This window comes from Erpetoichthys calabaricus, chromosome 3 (genome assembly GCF_900747795.2).
Source record: "Erpetoichthys calabaricus chromosome 3, fErpCal1.3, whole genome shotgun sequence".
NCBI lineage: Eukaryota > Metazoa > Chordata > Cladistia > Polypteriformes > Polypteridae > Erpetoichthys > Erpetoichthys calabaricus.
The window spans coordinates 51276528-51296556 of NC_041396.2; the positions used below are offsets into that span (position 1 = coordinate 51276528).

Consider the following 20029-nt stretch of genomic DNA (forward strand, 5'->3'; position numbering starts at 1 on the left):
CATTTTACAAATTTGAGCTCCATTTCTTTGACTCACATCAGAGAATGTTTCGCTTAAATCCTAAAGATGCTGTTAGAGATTCTTTTTGTTGGTTTATCTTCAGCCATAGAGTGCTTGTTTGTTTACTTCTGAAGAAAACAGCAATAGGTGTTATTAAATGGAAGAGGACTGGTTGGTGCCCCAAAATGTATTATTTCCAATGTGTTATTCCTGGCAGATGAAGCACAAAATTTGATCTTTTTTTTTTTAAATCCTGCATCACAGTTGCCATCATGGCAAATAAAGATGGAAATCCATTGTGGGTCCCCAATTCTTTGTGATGTCTTGGTCATCTGTCAATTTTACAATATATAACTCATCTATACAATGCACTATTTCCAAAAACAGCAAAGCTATTCTGAAAAGACAGCAACCAGAAAACGTGCACATATGTATATATATTATAAATATCTCAATGTATATCATGTTTTACTTCTAAGAACATACTCATAATTATCACTGTGCATATAGATGTTTAATATCTGATTAATATTTCATTTTTTGCTTCGGGTGTTTATTTTTTTGTGGACTGGTCTTGCTTTTAATTATTGTCTGTTTTGATTATTTATTATTTAGTTTAAATTAATCATTTCTTTAGAGTGTTTTTGTTTGTACATTGTTTATTTGAAAATGTTTGTTTTACTCTGCTTTGTTGGATATCTTTTTAAATTTAATTTAATCCACAACTCTCATGGTCATGGTATATAATACAATAATACTATAAATAAATAAATATCATTCTCAACTATTCATTTTCTTAACGTGCTTATCCAGGACATGGTGGTAGGGCAGCAGGAGCCAATCCCAACCATCATTGGGCGCATAGGAGGAGTTAACACAAACACCATTTTATCAATAACTATTCACTAACCAATTTCAACTGTGGGAGGAAACAGGAGTATCTGGAAGAAATCCACATGGACATGTGGAGAACATGCAAACTCCGAGCAGGTAGCACCCAGGACTTCAACCCTTGGTCTCCTTTTTACGCTATTTTCTCATTATATTTTTTTGCAATATCAAGCATATTCTGGATTTTTTTCAGGTAAGGGAACTAGAGAAACTTTAGAGGTAAGGAAGTTCTACTAACTGATTGGAAGCAATATGTTGCCTGCTGATTAGCATATGCAAGTAAGATTTTTACAGTACTCTGTACATGTGGCAATAATGACCCTATATATAAACTTATAAATGTACTAGGCAGCCAACAATGAATGCCATTTGCCCAACATTATATATGGACACTTTTTCCTGGATAACCTGATTAACTAATATAATATCTATAAATGAGACCAAGAGTTCTCACAGCACCCCTCACTTGAACATGAGTCCCGGACAGGCTCCTGGATGTTACTGACACAAATTCTTTCTATTTGTCACTCCTCTGCACTGTTATGTTCAGTGGATGTTTAGCACTTGTCATCTTCTCATAATTTGTGTGTCTAACAAATCAGTTTATTAGAGCATTGTACAACTATGTTTTTTCTTTCTCTACACACCATGACCAGGAAATTCAGATGTCATTTAGGAGGTGAGGTATGCCAAAGAGGAGGGGATATGGCAATTAAGGGGCAGTGAGTCCAAATTAAAAAATCAAGTGAGCTGCATGCAATAGACAACACCCATTTGCTGCCACTCCTTGTATTATATTGGTAGAGGCAACCCTTGTTCTATGTGAGTGCAATTTCACTGCAATGTGCCAAGGCAAATTACATCTTCTAGGCACATCACATGACAGTAAACTGCAATACAAACTTCATCGTGCTGTCATATAAAGAATTTATCTATTAAACTCAGCATAAGAAAGCTCACTTATAAGCATTTGTTATTCATGTAAAGTACCAAGGGCATTTTAAATTTTTAATCAAACAAACAGGATTGTGGGTGTTTGTTTTGCTCTTATTAATTGTAAAAAGGTGTTCTAGTTTCTCTTTGTTCAGGTCTCTGCTTCACTTGTGTTTTTTAATAAAGCTTGAATCTCAACAAAATTATCAAACAAAAATTTGTATCATTAACAGTTCAACATGTGCATTCCAGTTTATGTATAAGACTAGCACTTAGCATCATTTTCAAGGAAACTTGTTGATTTCTTAATTTGCTGCCCACTTATCTTGTTTACAGTTAAGAGCTGTGGCCCTCAGTTAAAAAATACTGAGAACCTCTGAATTAGACAAACTATAATTGATATATTGTTAAGATCTAATACTGTATTTTATTTTATAAGCTTACACTACATCTCTTTGTTCGACTCACAAAGAGAAGACAGACAACTATCTTTTGATGCTTACTTCTTCAGTTTCATTTGGCAAGATAACAGCTCCTGAAGCTCTGGCAAACCCATACAACTGATCTCTGAGAGGCGCTTAGCTCAGACTAACACTAAAAGCATGGAGAGTAGAGTTATTTTATAGTGTCTATGAGGAGAGTGAGTCACCACCTCCTCCCCTCATGTCTCCAAGGAAATGGGTTTAGCTGATGTAATGTTACCTGAAAGCAACTGGATAAAACCAGTCTCTGCATGGTGTACACGCCCACAAGAGACTTCCTTTGTGCTTGACGGGTGTCACGTTACTTGAACTGATCAGCACATTTGTAATGTACTCTATAGTTTAATATAAAAATAACTTTTGTCACAAGATTTGTGCAAATTAAGACAAATTTTCCAGATCAGACTTCATCTAGACAAACATTATTAAATAGTAATTTATATAAAAAACTATTCAAATCTACTCTACAGAATGTGTCCAATGTATATATACTATGTTTTTCTTCAACAAAAAGATGTCATTCACAGCTGTGGTTGTTTTAGACAACATTCTCTTAATATGATTCTATGTATATTTCAATAAATAATTGGCTTAAATCATAAACATATGAGCTATTATCACGGACAAAAACAGATTTCAGTATTAATGTTGTATACATGTGCTGACAAATCAAGAGTCTAATTTAATTCTTGACAATATAGAAGCTATGATCAACATCAGAGAGAAAGGTCTGGATAAAAAGAAAATGTTTTCTAAATATATCACTGTTAATGAACAAATGTGAACCTGCATAATCATATTTTATATTCATGAGAAGGTGAAATTAGTCTAACATTTAGCTTTATCACTATGCCACCCCAAAACTGAATTGTCAAATGTATTGATACTGAATGCTGTAAAAGGAGTATGACAGAGGCTGACAGAGTTCTTATTCAAGACATAATAGGTAAAGTATGTTAAAAATTATTCTAATTCATCCGTCCATCCATTCTCCCAACCCATTAATCCATGGCATGGAATCTAATCCTTTCTTTGGACAGGGCATCAGCCCATCACGGCCGATACTAACTTGTTGGTTTAAATTTGTCCAGAATTACATTGTTAGGAAAAAAATATTGTAGTTTGTATAGGTCTTAGGTTAACAGAATGTATATCTATCTATTCGATATATAAAATGCTAAGGTTTGTCTGTTACGCAAAAACTTGCAAACCCCTGAACCAAATTTGATTTGAGTCTTGATCTTGGTCTCAATCATCTGAGTATATCATGATACACATAACAATACCCACGATTTGGATGTACAGGCTACCTCGGCCAAGAAACTGGGCTTTTGGTCCTTCTCATGGAGAGCAGTGATGCGTACCATGGCTGACAGGAAAAGCACAGCACTTACACACCACTTAGTAGCTTAGTAGCTATAAGCTGTTACTGACTCTTGTGACAGTGAAGCTCAATGCACAGGCCGAATGATTGTTTTTGTTGTAACTGCAAGTCATACATACACTCCAACATGGGGTGTTGTGTTTTGTGAGAGGTGCATGCGCCACTTTTCTTTGGGGACAAGAGGTCCAATTGTTACTGATTTGTTTATAAATGAAGAACATTTTACTGACACATGACAGAAGCAACAAAGTGACTATTGCAACATACTGTATGTGCTTTAATTTGGAATCCAATTTTATTGCTCTGCATTTTGATTTCTGTTCAACACTTTTGGCCAATAAAAATAATCTGCATTCTGAGGGGAGACTCTGGCTTTAAGATTAACCTCTAGATTGTTTTGTACATTGGGACTAAGATGTAATAAAACCTAATTTGAAGACAATAATAGAAAGGAAAACATTATATATGGTTTATCACAAATTAATGCTAAATCAGATAATACTAAATCAGATTAGTCAGTTTTCTAATGACTAATAAAAATCAAAGTAAAGAAACAATTATGCAGTAATATGCACACTGCATAGAGAAAAAAGATCAAAAACAAATTAGCTTGCCTGGAACAAGCAAGAGCAGCACCCTGATGAAACACTTTTATAATGAAAACTGTTAGAACCCAGTAGCCACTTGGCAACAATTTATCGCCTAGTAACACAACCAGTCAAGAAAGTATAGTTTGTAAAACAAGTCAAAAATGTAAAAACGTTTTGCTGCTTAATTGTCAGCAGTAGTCTTGTCAATTGACCTGATGATTATTAGTGATGAGCAACACTATGCAACACATAGATACCTATCACAATCATTATTTTCTTACTGTTACTGAAAACTGTATTCATCTGTTATGGAAAAATGTATATTTATAATATATAATTTAATATTTATATCAGCCTCACAGATTCCCGAGACTTGGTCTGAATTTTAGTCTGGTGGCTGTTGACTGGTCTAATATAAGTATGAGTATATGAGTGTGTATCAGTTAATATAAGTATGAGTGTATGAGTGTGTATCAGTTAATATAAGTATGGGTGTATGAGTGTGTATCAGTTTGACCTATGATGGGCTGTCGCTCTGCACTGCATTGGCTGCTCTCTTTCATCCACTTGTGTCAGGATTGTCTCCGGCTCCCCTGACAACCTTGAATTGTATTGAGCAGGTTTCTACATGAAGTTTTTAAATGTCATGATTCAGCTGTAGAAATGTGTGTTTCATATTATCTCTTGGATGCACCCATTCCTCTCAGATATTCACCTAATTCTCTGGGTGTATATCAGTGGTTCCCAACCTGGGGTGATTGATATTTTTGCCAAGGGTTCAAGAGGGACTGAACTAGATGGAGCTACACTGCTGCTTGTACTCAGTTTATCTCTCCTGCTGGCAGTCCTAGTAGTATCGCAGCAATTTTAACCGTGCAGCACATCTGTTGCAGGTGTTATTGGGGGACAAAGCTCATCGACTGTGTTTCACTGCTTAGTGGTGCGCCAGCACCCATTGCTCTCCAATCCCCCTAACCCCTCGATCACTGATGCGGTGTCATTTTCTCCCTTGATGCTTTCTTGATGCTTCGTAGGAAACCCCAACCCCAGGAATCAAGTGTTAATCAAGTGTCAAAGCTTCTCAAGGGATACATTTACAAGATTACTGAGATTTATAAAGATAAATCATTCAATTCACATTTAACTGTTAAGCACTGAGTTAAAAATTTATTGTTTCAAATTTAAATTCACCTGCAGTAGTGTATGTGGTTCAAAAATAAGAAATTTGACTTCTTCATCAAATTTGTTATCAAATTTGATACTTTTGTAGTGGGTACAAACATAAATCAAACATTTCCTAGAAAAGGTATGGAACCACTGGTGTACTGTATATATTCTTGTACAAATATGGATTTATAGAATAATTACTGTTTATCTAGTAGGAAGTACAAATATTTTCTATTTAACAAAGTAATGCTTTGGTTTTCATAGAGGTTAAAGACTACAGGAAATATCTGTACTGTTATAGGTTAATTTTGAATTAGAAAAATTGCAGACAAATAAGGTTGCTACCTTCATGTAAAGTTTATACTGTGAAAATATAACTTACATTAAAATTTATTAAAAAAACAAACATCAGAGTTGAATTTCCACTCCCAAAAAGCTCTACTGTAATTTCTAGCTTTCATATGGCCACTGTTTACAGCATAAACATAAACTATTAAGCAAGTGTTTGTCCTTAAACATTTAGTGACCTTCTCATATCTTAATGTAGCTTATTTTGGCCCAAAACAAGTTTCATGTCATTAAGTTCAGGATGAAAATGCAGCCACTACACTAGTTATTACTAAATACTCCTTTCCTACAGTCACTAAAGAAATTATACACTTAGAAATCAAATTCAAAACAGTTATTACTTCAAACGTACAAAGTCTTTATAACATGTGACAAAATACATGCAACAGTTCAGACTAAAAAGCAGATTGTCCATCTAAAGTGGCCTAGCATTAGAGAATGCATAGTTTGATCTGTGAGCATAATCTTGCTTCACAACAGTTCTACCAATTCTCTAGCAAATTAATAAATTCAGTGGAAATGTAACTTACTGTCTTGTAAAAAAGAAGTAGAAGAACCCCCAGTGTTTTCCTCTGCTGAAGATGACCTTGTGAAAATCTCCATGGTGAAAGATGGGGCAAATGAGAGTGAGCATATATTGTCCGACTCTTTTGTTCCAAGCACAGCAATTACAAGCCCCTGTGCTGAACAGTTTGTGTGGGTCTTACAGCGCAGCACGCTAGAAGGCACATCAGAGAAAGTCCCACGAGGACACGGTTTACATTTCACATCTTCCAAACTGTTGCCCTTTTTTCTGACACCCCAGCCCTTTGGACAAACCGAGTGAAACTTACAATTGTTGTTTTGCAAAAAGTAGTTAGCTGGACAAGTGCACTCACGATCATACAAGGCCGTGCAGGGGGATTTTTCAGTCATAGGTTTAACACAGTGCCTTCTGCAGCGGTGACACTGCTCGATGCCATTCTCATGTTTTGTGTAAGTCCCATTTGGGCATGGGCTGCATTCTCTTAGATATTCAACTGTACAATGTTTGGAAACATATGTTCCAGCAGGGCACTTGTCACACAGCAGCTCCTCCCCTGTGTTCTCATCAGTGTGACGATACTTCCCACTCGGTACAGATAATAAAGCTTCACTAGAAGCTTTTCTGCTGTGAGCTGAAATGTCACAGATGAACACAAAAAGGAGCTGAAACAAAAACAAGCATGTCAAAGTTAGGCAAGCAGGCAGGCAGCACATAAAGATTTTATGTAAAGTCATTTTGGTTCACAAAGAAATGAGAAATAACTTAATATCATGTCAAAACTATTTCATATTCACACAGTAGTAAGGCTTAAGGAATAATGTAACATTCTTGAAAACCATTATATTTACAGCAATGTAACATTCTTAAACCTTTTAAATGAAGTTCAGAGACATAAGGAGGTGTGTAGGCTAGAGCCTATCATTGCAGCATCTGATGTAAGGCATTAATCAATACTGCAAAGGGCCTGTTTTCAACTACAATTTAACCTAACAAACACATTTTTACAGATTTGGTAGGAAACCAGAGGATCCAAAGAGGAGAATAGCCAGGCTCCAGATTGGGTGTGGGATTCAAGCAGGACACTGGATTCATAAGGCAGTCTACATTAACAACTGCATCACTATGCCACTCCTACTGTACATAGTTTACTGTAAATAACTACAGTAATACTCAATATCCCAGAATGAAATATCACATTGATAATGTATTCAGACCCTTTTCTCAGTACTTAGTTGAGGAACCATTGGCAGCCATTACAGCCTACAGTCTTCTTGGGTATGATGCAGTAAGCACCACACACACACACACACACACAAACACACACGCACACGCACACACACACACCCCTGGACTTGTGGATTTTCTTCACTGCAGATTTTCTCAAGCTATAGCAGGGTGGATAGAGACTTTTGGTGGATAGCTATGTTCTAGTCTCTCCACTGATGTTCAAGTGAGTTCAAGTCTGAGTTCTGACTGGGCCACTCAAGGACATTCACAGAGTTGTCCCTAAGCCTCTCCTGTGTCATCTTTGCTTTGTACTTGGGGTGACTGTCATGTTGGAATGTAAATCTTTGGCCCCGTTTGAGGTCCAGAGCTCTCTGAAGGAGATTTAGCTGCCTTTTTGCAACCTCCAAATGGGATTACATGACTCATTTACTGAATATAGACTTATGTCTGACCACTCTGCCATAAAGCATGAGATCAGTGGAGTATTAGTTGTCCTTCTGGAAGTTTCTCCCATCTCCAGACAGGTTCTTTAGAGTACAGCCAGACTGACAGTCAGGTTCTTGACCATCTCTCTTACCAATGGCATTCTCTCCCAATTGCTCAATTTGACAGGGTGGCTACCTCAAGAAAGAGTCATGGTTGTTCCAAACCTCTTCTATGTAAGAATTATGGAGGCCACTGTGTACTTGGGAACATTCAATGCTACAGGATTTATTTGGTCATCCCTAGATCTATGACAACACAGTCCTGTCTCTAAGCACTTCAAGAAATTCCTTCAACCTCATGGTTTGGTGTGTGCCTTTCCTAAACATGTCCAACCAATTGATTTAACCACAAGTGGACTCCAAGCAAGGAGTAGAAAACAATGATCAGAAGAATGGGATGCACCTGAGCCACATTTCAAGAGTCATATCAAATGATTTCAAACTTGTGTCAACGTGATATTTCAGTACTTCATTTTTTTATTTTTGCAAAAAATTCTAAAATCCGGTTTCAGCTTGCTTGATAAGGAAAAATAATAATTTAAATGATTTAAGCATAAGGCTGAAACATAACACAATGTACAAAAATCAAGGGGTCTGAATATTTTCTGAAGGTAATTGGCCTCTCATTTGAGGGCCTTTTAGATTAATCAGTAAAGCTAACTCTTAAGTCTATTACAGTAAATACCCCCGGACTTCTATTAGTACAAGTCTCTGGTTCCTCTTAAAGGCTCTGGTGAATTAAGAAGAATGCATCCTAGAAGATTAGTCATGTACTAGAAAGGACAGTAACAAGGCAAAAGTTGAATCAGAATCCAAAAATAAGAGTCATTACTAAAAGCAAATACCGGGAAACCAACACAGTGAAAGAAAGTGAACATCATTAACATGACTGCAGAGTCTATACTTTAAGTATCATCCTTTGGAATTTTCACTCCTAGCAGACCGGAATGATGAGCATGTCATTATGTCCAATATACTGAGTACAGCAGGATATCAGTACAGTAAATAAGACATGCGAAGGAAAAGCTACAGCACTTATTTTATGGGCATGTGAATGAATTAAATGAGCTGGTTCAGAAAATGTGTGGATAAGGGAATGGTTTAACAGTTCATAAATGACATATAAAATTGATCAAACATGTCAAAACAAAAAAAAAAAAAAACGCTGTCAAATTACTGCAAGAAATGGCAGTCATGATCCTTTTCAAGATGTACTCTGTAGCTACCAGCCCCTAATCCTTTGAGTGTTTCTGAACAATTCTTCTGCATGCTTGGCCACTGCCTATGATCTTTGGCTTCTAGCAATGTATTTCACGCATGCAAAGTGAGACAAGCTCACACAAGAAAAGATAAGAAAGCCAAGAAAAAATAAAACAAGCTGATATAAAATCATTTTCTTGGCCAAAATTAATTCCCTTTACTAAGCTAACAAAGTAAATGTTAACTGACTAGAATATGGTAAGTAAATGGCACCATGTTGTGTACATTCCCTTAGTGACATCTCTTATAAAGGTGTTGCATGCTCTTATTGAAAGAACTGTTAAATACGGATGTCAGGTACATAAAAGCAAATCACTCTCTTCAACTGTATACCAGCAAGGTCTATAAAAGCTGCTTTTCAGTACAAATTAATTGAAAAATTCTATTGTGCTCACTATGTACTCAGCTATGTTAAAGTCCAAAGTGTTGTTTGAGCTGTCAACAGGTGTTGCATAGATTGTACATTTCCAAAAATCCAGTGTCTATTGGATGTTTTAAGCTAATGAAAATGGCTTTCAACCAAGCAGAGAGAGAGAGAGAGTGTTATTCATATTTGTACACACCACAAGGGAGTAGGCCTATACAACAAGTGATTTATTATTATTGGGTATTTGGCTGACCCTTTTATCCAAAGAACCCTTACAACAGCATTTATTATTATTTTTACATAACTGTACATGCATTTAACAGCTGGAGAACAGGCAGAATAGTGACTTGTTCAGGGTCACAGAGCAATTTGGAGGTAGAAATTGAACCACAAGCATTATGGTTTAAAGTCCACCATACTGCCTACCTTAAGAATCTACTTGAGAAGGTAATGAGAGTAAGTCTTTGACTGGATCAAAATCTTGCATTCCAAAATAATTACATTAGAATTAATCAGTTCAAGACTCCATTTAGTGTTGCTGCATTTTAGCTGGGTTGTAATTCCACACAGGTCATTACTAGTATAAAATTTACACATTCTCCCTATACCAGTGTAGGGTTTTTCCAGATACTCTGCTTTCCTCCCACAGTTCAAATGAACATTTATGTCACAGCTTCAGACTAAAGTTAATGTTTAACTTGTATGTTAAAAGATCTGCATGTTAACATATTCTGTAACTTTACATTTAACCAGTGAGGTAGTGTGTGCATAATGTGCCCTTTGACTGCTGAATTAATTACTATCTTGAAACTGATGCTGCCAGGATGGTTTCCTGCTCCCAGCAATAACTACAGTCCTAGAATTGAAAACAACTAAGATCTACAGCCAGAATAGCTACCATTAAACCAAGCACACATTTTCAAACGTCTGCAACAATAATGAGTTTGTATGATCCTCAACACTAAAGACCCAAAATGCCTACTCTTAATTTTTTAAATGAGCTATCACAAAATATCACAAATACATTAAAAATACTTTCAAAATCAGTTTTACAATGTAAACTGCATCCTATGTTACCTTGTACTTATTACCACATAAATAATGTTGGTTGTAGATATATTAATATGAGCTGCCACCTCCAAATTTACAATAGCGCTTAAACACTAGTTAAGTTCAGTGAAGGAGCATAAAGATGTGATGTAGCTGATTTTGTGAAATGCACATTTAGCTTTTATTATAAGAAATATTATGATCAGAGTAAATTATTTTTCTTTAACATAGTAGGCAAAAGAGCTGGTGGTGGACTTCCAGTGTTCTAAGATGCCATCGAGAGCAGTCAACAACCAGGGAAGGACAAGGAAGTACCCTGGAGGTTCACATTAAAAATAAACTGTACTAGTCTAACAACACAGTGGTATTATATAAGAAGGGCCAGAGCAGACTGTACTTCCTGAGGAGAGTCTGGCCATTTGATGTATGCAGCAAGCTGCTGGAAATGTTTTACCAATCCATAGTAGCCAGTGTGTTGTTCTACGTCGCAGTCTCATGTGGAAGCGACTTCAACTGAAAAGAAGTATAATGCCTGAAAAAATTGATCAGGAAAGCCTGTTCAATCACAGGGAGAACCCTAGACATACAGAAAGCTGTTGTGGAAAAGAGGATGATGGCAAAATTGGATGCCATCATGAAAAATCCCCTTTAGGAGTCACTTTCTTGGAGCACATATAACCATAGGCTCATTCCACCACAGTGTGCTAAGAAGCACCTCTAGGGGTCTTTTTTGCATACTGCTATCAGGTAAGACAATGCTTACACCCGACATACTCTTTAAGTTCATTATGAAATATCTTTACAATATATCTTTATTTGTTTTGATACATCAATTGATTTATTGGCTTTATTATTGTTCTGTTAGTCTGTATCCTTGTTTTTATGTTTCGCTGTTGTAAGCATCTGAATTTCCCTTTGGGATAAATAAAGTTTATCTAATCTAATCTAATGTGTTCTCAAAGCTTATTTGTCTTTTCCTCACATTCCATCTTATTTACATGTTACAGGGAGACAGAGTGTTTCCTGACAGCAGTGGGTAAAACTGGAAAACAAACCCAGGAGTGGGCACCAGTCCATCACAGGGCACTCACACACTCATTATAGTTGCGAAATACTGGACTGCACTGTGGGAGGAAAGCTGGACACCAAAAAAAGCTCACACACACGCACACAAAGGTAGAGCATGCAAACTTCACAATGATACAATTCATGTCGTAAGTTACACTGTTCTGATGACTGACAAATTAATCAGTTTGTTCTGTTTAATGTCAAATGTTTTTCAAACATGTTAATGTTTAGTTATTAATAGAATTTTCATATATGAATGGCAAAACCTCAAAAAATGAATAAACTATTCAGGCAATTTCTTTGTCTTTATAATTAAAAGTTGCATACAAGAGAAAACCTAAAGGTTTTGAGCCTGAACCTGAAAGTGGTATTTTTGAGTACTGATTTTCTTAATAGCCCAAGATTGCTGCAAACTGCAAAATCAATTATTGTGATATCACTGAATTTCTAATGCTCGTGATTAAACACAATGCAGGAGATTCAGTCTTGCATAGTCGATGTGTACAGTGCTGAACTCAACTCCTTTATAATCCACAGGCACAGTTTGAGATCAACTGCACAATTCTGAGGTAGGAAATCCCTTATTAAAGATTACTTTTAACAACAACATGAGAAACTGCTGCCATTGTAGACCAGCCATAACTGAGATTTGAGAGAGGTGGTGCATTAAATAACCAACACTAAAAGGATTAGTTATCCGTTCTTTATGAACAATGCACATTGGGTACCCAGAATGTTGACACTTGAAATGAAGCATCTAAAGTTCCAAGGATAATTGCAAGCTACTGAATACAGACTGGGAAACATGGATACATCACTATGAGCAATAGTTCAACAAAATGGAAATGATGGAAGTGTGATAATTCTTCAGCACCAAAGAAATTTAAAGTACATATCATGTGCAAATGTTTTAATGATAATGAGGGCATAGTTCATATTTATGCATTTCTTGAAAGGGCCCCAAAATGGTCAACATTACATGGAAAGCTGTCAACCATCCTTCTTCTACTCGCACCCTACAAGCAGCAAGTATTGCTCTGTAGAAGTATGGGTACAAAGAGATGCCACACCTACCCTATTCTCGTGACCAAGCTCTTTCCACCTATTCCCTAGTCTGAAGGACTACCTCAGTGGGACACACTGCTTTATGCTAGTGATAAAGACGTCAAGTCAGTTACAGACGAGTGGCTGTGCAGGTGAGATAAATTGCTTGAAGTTGCTTAGAATATTTTTTTCAGCATTATAAAAAAATGTGTTAGTGTCCATGGAGATTGCACTAAAAAATAAAACCTGTTTGGTTTTAGTCGTGTTACTCTTAATGGGTCAAGTGCTAGGCCACTTTTAATACAGTATTCTACATAGTTTAGATTATTTCCATTTTGCTTCATTAAACTTATTGACAACAACACTATAATATTGTGGTAGAGCTTGTTGTCTTGCCACTGAAATATCAGAAGGTAGATCTCTTCTCCTCATTGCAAATAATCAGGCCAACGATGGTGGATATCATTGGCAAATTTAATGAATGGAGTTGGAGTGCTGCTTCTGAACCACACAGGCATAATTAAGGTTGAACAAGGAATATAGCATGGTGCTCAGCACTCCACCCTGCAGGACACCTGTAATGAGGGTCAGTATGGAGAAAATGATGCCATCAATACATACATGCTGGAGTCTACCAGTTAGAAAGTCTAAAATTGATTTGTAGAGGCTGGGAGTAATGTACAAATGTAGGGAAATGGGAATCAGCTTTAAAAGAACAACAGTGTCAAATGCTTAATTATATTTCATAAACAGTAGACAAACTAAGTAAAACCAAGGAACTGATAATAGACCTACCCCCAAGGAAAAGTCAGCCATTTAAAATCTGTAAGACCTTCCACCTTTAATAACTTAAAATGGGCACAACACATCTCAACTACTGTCAAAAAAGCTCAGAGCCTTTACATCCTTACATATCTGAGGAAGTCCTGGATGTATTTATCTATGCACACCAACCTCTACAGGTTTACCATGCAGTCTGTGCTCAATGATTGCATACCATGCTGGTACAGCACCTGCAGAGCTTGGCACCACAAAGCACTGCAGAGTGTGTTGAGGTCAGCACAGAATATTACTGGCACAAAGCTCTGTTCTGTTCAGGACGTCTATAACTCATGCTGCCCAAGACCTCAGCCATCCTCTGTATTCACTTTTGTCCCAGGACAATTAGCACTCACACCACTATATTTAGGCTGTCTATATCCATAGAATACTTGATGTGTGCTCTTGTACGTATTGTATTCACTGTCTGTGTCGTTGCCATTGTTTTATTAAATCAGTGGCACTGGTCTGTGACAGACATGCAAGTACATACCTATACTGTACCTATAAGTATACCTATACATATTATACTTTCTACAGATGACAATAAAGGTGAAGCAAGTTTACTGGTCCTGATTTCTTTATACAAATACAAAGTAATATATTTAAACCATATAAGAACATCCCAGATTCCCAGATTCTTGTAAATATGGGAGAGGAATTGCTTAAGCAGACATTAAGCCAGCAGTGCTTGATGATATGACATAATCTAAAACTGTACTCTTATTGTTAGCTGCTATTAGGAAGGCTGCCAGACAAGAGGCACAATACATTTATAAATGAATGGCTTAATTGTATTGTTTGAATTATTGAAAAGAAGCTGAAATTCACTGCAAAGATGAGGTAATATTAAATTAGATTCAACCTTTTGAAAATGCCAGTCTGTTTCAAAGCCAACTTTATGTTTTAGCCTGCATTTGTTCCCTGGTTTACATACTTTTCTGTTTTATTATTTTGTTGTTTTTGAGTTATTATCATTTTTTCATGTGCTTTTTGTATTTTTGTAAATACTGATATGTTTATGTATCATTTAGTATTAATGTATTTAACTGTGTTACTTGTGTTTTTTGGGTGGAAACCCTAGAGGCGAGACCACCAAAACATCACTGTTGCTACAACCGCACTTAGCCCTTACATTTAGGTGTAGGAGTTTGTTTTCCATAGAGGTTCATTGATTGATTAATTGATAGTAAGAAGTTATGTTTAGGATTGTTCGTTTTTACTTTATTATTTTTCACATCATTTTTTATTTCTGATTATAGGATTTTGCTTTTTCAACTTGTCAGCCTAGGGGTTACCTTTTTAGGCAAACCATTTTTGCGCCCTCCTTCTCTATTTTCCCCTTATTCTTTTTGCTTCCCTTTTCTTATTTAAAAATAATTAATTTATAAAAATCCTCACGTTGGTCTTGTCTCTCAAGAGTACAGTTTCCTTACCTCCCCCTTCATGAGCATTTAGTGTATGTTGTATATCTAGGAGTTTTTGAACTGTTTATAGCCAGTGTCCCTTTTTGGGCTAGTGCAGGCTGAAGCCTGCCTGTTGAGGCTGGGGGCAGGTTGGCTGGGATTAGGCCTATCTTTAGTAGTGAAGACTTCCAGCCTGGTTTGTGGGTCTTTTGGGGGGCTTTCACCTTTTTCCCCATTTTTGTGTCACCGTTTCACAACAACCTTATAGTATTCATTATTTCATTTTTTTCCAGACTGGCTAATTCCATTAGGCCAAATAAAAAGCCAAATCTCAAGATAGAATTTGCTTCTCCTGGCAAGTCTAGCAATTCTATATAATTTAAAAAAATTTAAAAAGATGCAGTTGAGCATCTGATCCTTCTTTTTCTTTATATATCCTGATTAGATCCAGTTTGCCATCTTCATATATTAGTAGACACCTTTGCATGAACTCTTTAATTTCTTGGCAGCCTCTCACAAGGAATAACTTCACTTCACAAAACAACAATAGATCAACTTATTTCTTAAGAAAGCTGTTTCGTTTTGGCCATGTTTGAACCCTTAATTGAACTTTGGAAATTTTAGTACCTTTTTTACAACCCAATGAAAGACCAGTTATTTGATTTATAGAACAGAATAACAGTTTTCAGGGATAATAAGACAAATATAAAGGTTTCTCCAATAACCAATTAGCATTTAAACATGTTTAATTAATATTAGCTAAGAGAGTTTATCATTAGGACACTGCAGTAATGGCTGTTGAAAATGGAGCTTTGTAGCCATATTTGAATAATAAATTATAAAGCGGTCTTTTCAAAGCAATAATAAGAATTTGATACATTAGTAATGTCTTTACTATATTTTTAAATTAATTTAATGGTACCTTGATAACGTATCAGCTTTTTATCGAAAACATAAAACGATCTGGGTGATACCAAACTTTTAAACACTAATGTACATAGGATAGGACATTACCATTTGGTGTGCATCCTGCTGGGTCTGAATTACAATTTGCATTACTGTGAATCCATAAAATCTCATCACTCACACAGATTTACACTTAACAGCTGGTGTGACTCAGTTCTTGTTCATTGGTATGTTTTATTGTGAAGTTCAAAATGAGACCCAAAATCTTTAAATGCAGCAGGAGCTGGGTGAACCCTGGGTTGCCATACCTGCTTATCTACTGTTGCTACATTTTTGTTCAAAGGCTAGTTAATGAATTACACAGAATTTAAATTTAAGGGCAATGCGGACCAAGCTCTGGCACCGATCGTACAGGGACTGAACAGCCCTTATCAGGGGGGCCGGTACCCCATACTCTCGGAGTACCCCCCACAGGATTCCCCGAGGGACACGGTCGAATGCCTTTTCTAAGTCCACAAAACACATGTAGACTGGTTGGGCAAACTCCCATGCACCCTCCAGGACCCTGCTAAGGGTACAGAGCTGGTCCACTGTTCCGCGACCAGGATGAAAACCACATTGTTCCTCCTGAATCCGAGGCTCGACTATCCGACGGACCCTCCTCTCCAGGACCCCTGAATAGACTTTTCCAGGGAGGCTGAGGAGTGTGATCCCTCTGTAGTTGGAACACACCCTCCGATCCCCCTTCTTAAAGAGGGGGACCACCACCCCGGTCTGCCAATCCAGAGGCACTGTCCCTGATGTCCATGCGATGTTGCAGAGGCGTGTCAGCCAAGACAGTCCTACAACATCCAGAGCCTTGAGGAACTCCGGGCGTATCTCATCCACCCCCGGGGCCCTACCACCAAGGAGTTTTTTGACCACCTCGGTGACCTCAGTCCCAGAGATGGGGGAGCCCACCTCTGAGTCCCCAGGCTCTGCTTCCTCATTGGAAGGCATGTTAATGGGATTGAGGAGGTCTTCGAAGTATTCCCCCCACCGACCCACAACATCCCGAGTCGAGGTCAGCAGCGCACCATCCCCACCATATACAGTGTTGACACTGCACTGCTTCCCCTTCCTGAGACGCCGGATGGTGGACCAGAATCTCCTCGAAGCCGTCCGAAAGTCATTCTCCATGGCCTCCCCAAACTCCTCCCACGCCCGAGTTTTTGCCTCAGCAACCACCAAAGCCGCATTCCGTTTGGCCTGCCGGTACCTATCAGCTGCCTCCGGGGTCCCACAGGACAAAAGGGTCCTGTAGGACTCCTTCTTCAGCTTGACGGCATCCTTCACCGCCGGTGTCCACCAGCGGGTTCGGGGATTACCGCCACGACAGGCACCGACCACCTTACGGCCACAGCTCCGGTCAGCTGCCTCAACAATAGAGGCACGGAACATGGCCCATTCGGACTCAATGTCCCCCACCTCCCTCGGGATGTGGTCGAAGTTCTGCCGGAGGTGGGAGTTGAAGCTACTTCTGACAGGGGGCTCTGCCAGACGTTCCCAGCAGACCCTCACAACACGTTTGGGCCTACCACGCCTGACCGGCATCCTCCCCCACCATCGAAGCCAACTCACCACCAGGTGGTGATCAGTTGACAGCTCCGCCCCTCTCTTCACCCGAGTGTCCAAGACATGTGGCCGCAAGTCCGACGACACGACCACAAAGTCTATCATCGAACTGAGGCCTAGGGTGTCCTGGTGCCAAGTGCACATATGAACACCCCTATGCTTGAACATGGTGTTCGTTATGGACAATCCGTGACGAGCACAGAAGTCCAATAACAAAACACCGCTCGGGTTCAGATCGGGGGGGGCATTCCTCCCAATCACGCCCTTCCAGGTCTCACTGTCATTGCCCACGTGAGCATTGAAGTCTCCCAGCAGAACGAGGGAGTCCCCAGAAGGTATGCCCTCTAGCACCCCCTCCAGGGACTCCAAAAAGGGTGGGTACTCCGAACTGCTGTTCGGTGCATATGCACAAACAACAGTTAGGACCCGTCCCCCCACCCGAAGGCGAAGGGAGGCTACCCTCTCGTCCACCGGGGTAAACCCCAATGTACAGGCTCCAAGTTGGGGGGCAATAAGTATACCCACACCTGCTCGGCGCCTCTCACCGTCCCTCAGGGAATCCTGTGGGGGGTACTCCGAGAGTATGGGGTACCGGCCCCCCTGATAAGGGCTGTTCAGTCCCTGTACGATCGGTGCCAGACCTTGGTCCGCATTGCCGGCAGTAAGTCGAACCCGTTTCCAGTGAGAGTTGGACTCCGCCAGGGCTGCCCTTTGTCACCGATTCTGTTCATATCTTTTATGGACAGAATTTCTAGGCGCAGCCAGGGTGTTGAGGGGGTCCAGTTTGGTGGGCTCAGGATTGGGTCACTGCTTTTTGCAGATGATGTTGTCCTGTTTGCTTCATCAGGCCGTGATCTTCAGCTCTCTCTGGATCGGTTCGCAGCCGAGTGTGAAGCGGCTGGGATGAGAATCAGCACCTCCAAATCCGAGACCATGGTCCTCAGCCGGAAAAGGGTGGAGTGCCCTCTCAGGGTTGGTAGCAAGATCCTGCCCCAAGTGGAGGAGTTCAAGTATCTCGGGGTCTTGTTCACGAGTGAGGGAAGAATGGAGCGTGAGATCGACAGGCGGATCGGTGCGGCATCCGCAGTAATGCGGGCGCTGCATCGGTCTGTCGTGGTGAAAAAGGAGCTGAGCCGCAAGGCGAAGCTCTCAATTTACCAGTCGATCTATGTTCCTACCCTCACCTATGGTCATGAGCTATGGGTAGTGACCGAAAGAACGAGATCGCGAATACAAGCGGCTGAAATGAGTTTCCTCCGCAGGGTGTCTGGGCTTTCCCTTAAAGATAGGGTGAGAAGCTCAGTCATCCGGGAGGGGCTCAGAGTAGAGCCGCTGCTCCTCCGCATCGAGAGGAGTCAGATGAGGTGGCTCGGGCATCTGATCAGGATGCCTCCTGGACGCCTCCCTGGTGAGGTGTTCCAGGCACGTCCAACAGGGAGGAGGCCCCGGGGAAGACCCAGGACACGCTGGAGGGACTATGTCTCTCGACTGGCCTGGGAACGCCTTGGGATTCTCCCGGAAGAGCTAGAAGAAGTGGCCGGGGAGAGGGAAGTCTGGGCATCTCTGCTCAAGCTGCTGCCCCCGCGACCCGACCTCGGATAAGCGGGAGACAATGGATGGATGGATGGATAAATTTAAGGGTCATCTACTTATCTATACACATACTAATAGAGAGAAAAGAATGCAAAACATGTTGATTACTGAAATTTCAATCTTCAATGCTCAAATGACAACAAAAATATGAAAATAATCAGAAAGTAAAACAGTACAACAACAAAAATAACAGTGCGTCTTGCTGGCCTCCAGTATCCTGTGTGACCTCTACCTGCAGTCACCACTGCTTGACACTTCTGCCACCCTCTGGTGCACAGAGCCAATAAGCTTCTAAATCTGCAGTGGTGTGATGTTATTTCATTCCTGCAGAAAGGCCAGTCATAGCGGATAGTCACTGGAAGACAGAGGGTCAAGGCACTGAATGTAGCAATACACAGCATCCCAAAGGTGCTCTGTGGAATTTAGGTCAGGAAAGAAGACAGCTCTTGCACACTAGCATACATTCCTCAGGACACCTCTGTCCACAGCTGTTTGGCATTGTCCAGCTGTAGAGGCAGGTCATGTTGGAAGTATCAGCAGAGGGCCTCTGTCAGTTTTTTCTTGGCTTTTATGTGACCCATGCATTACTGCTCTGTCACTAATATGTCTGTTAACAGTTTTAGCAGGAGTGTAGGTAATGGATCTGGAACTACCTGTAAGATAGACCAGTCTGATGCATCGGTCCTGCTCTGTCACTCAAGATCTGGCAACCCGATCTTGCCCCCATCTGTCCTGCTGGAGTGCTGAAACCTTGTCTGCAGTAAGAACCCAGTGGAGCAGGCCTAATCCCTACTGCCTAGCAACCCTGACACATGACACACCTGACTGCAGCATCCTTGCTTTTGAAGGGTGACCTAATTAGGCATTTT

The 20029-nt window shown here is 39.7% G+C and overlaps 1 protein-coding gene across 1 annotated transcript in view; it reads right to left on the reverse strand.

Moving 5' to 3' along the window:
- Positions 1–20029, reverse strand: part of tnfrsf21 (tumor necrosis factor receptor superfamily, member 21) — a 66384-nt gene that overhangs the window by 35766 nt on the left and 10589 nt on the right. Inside the window, exon 2 of the mRNA XM_028796809.2 lies at positions 6326–6983. Within this exon, the coding sequence (XP_028652642.1) occupies positions 6326–6983 (658 nt within the window). The remainder of the gene's footprint in view (positions 1–6325; positions 6984–20029) is intronic.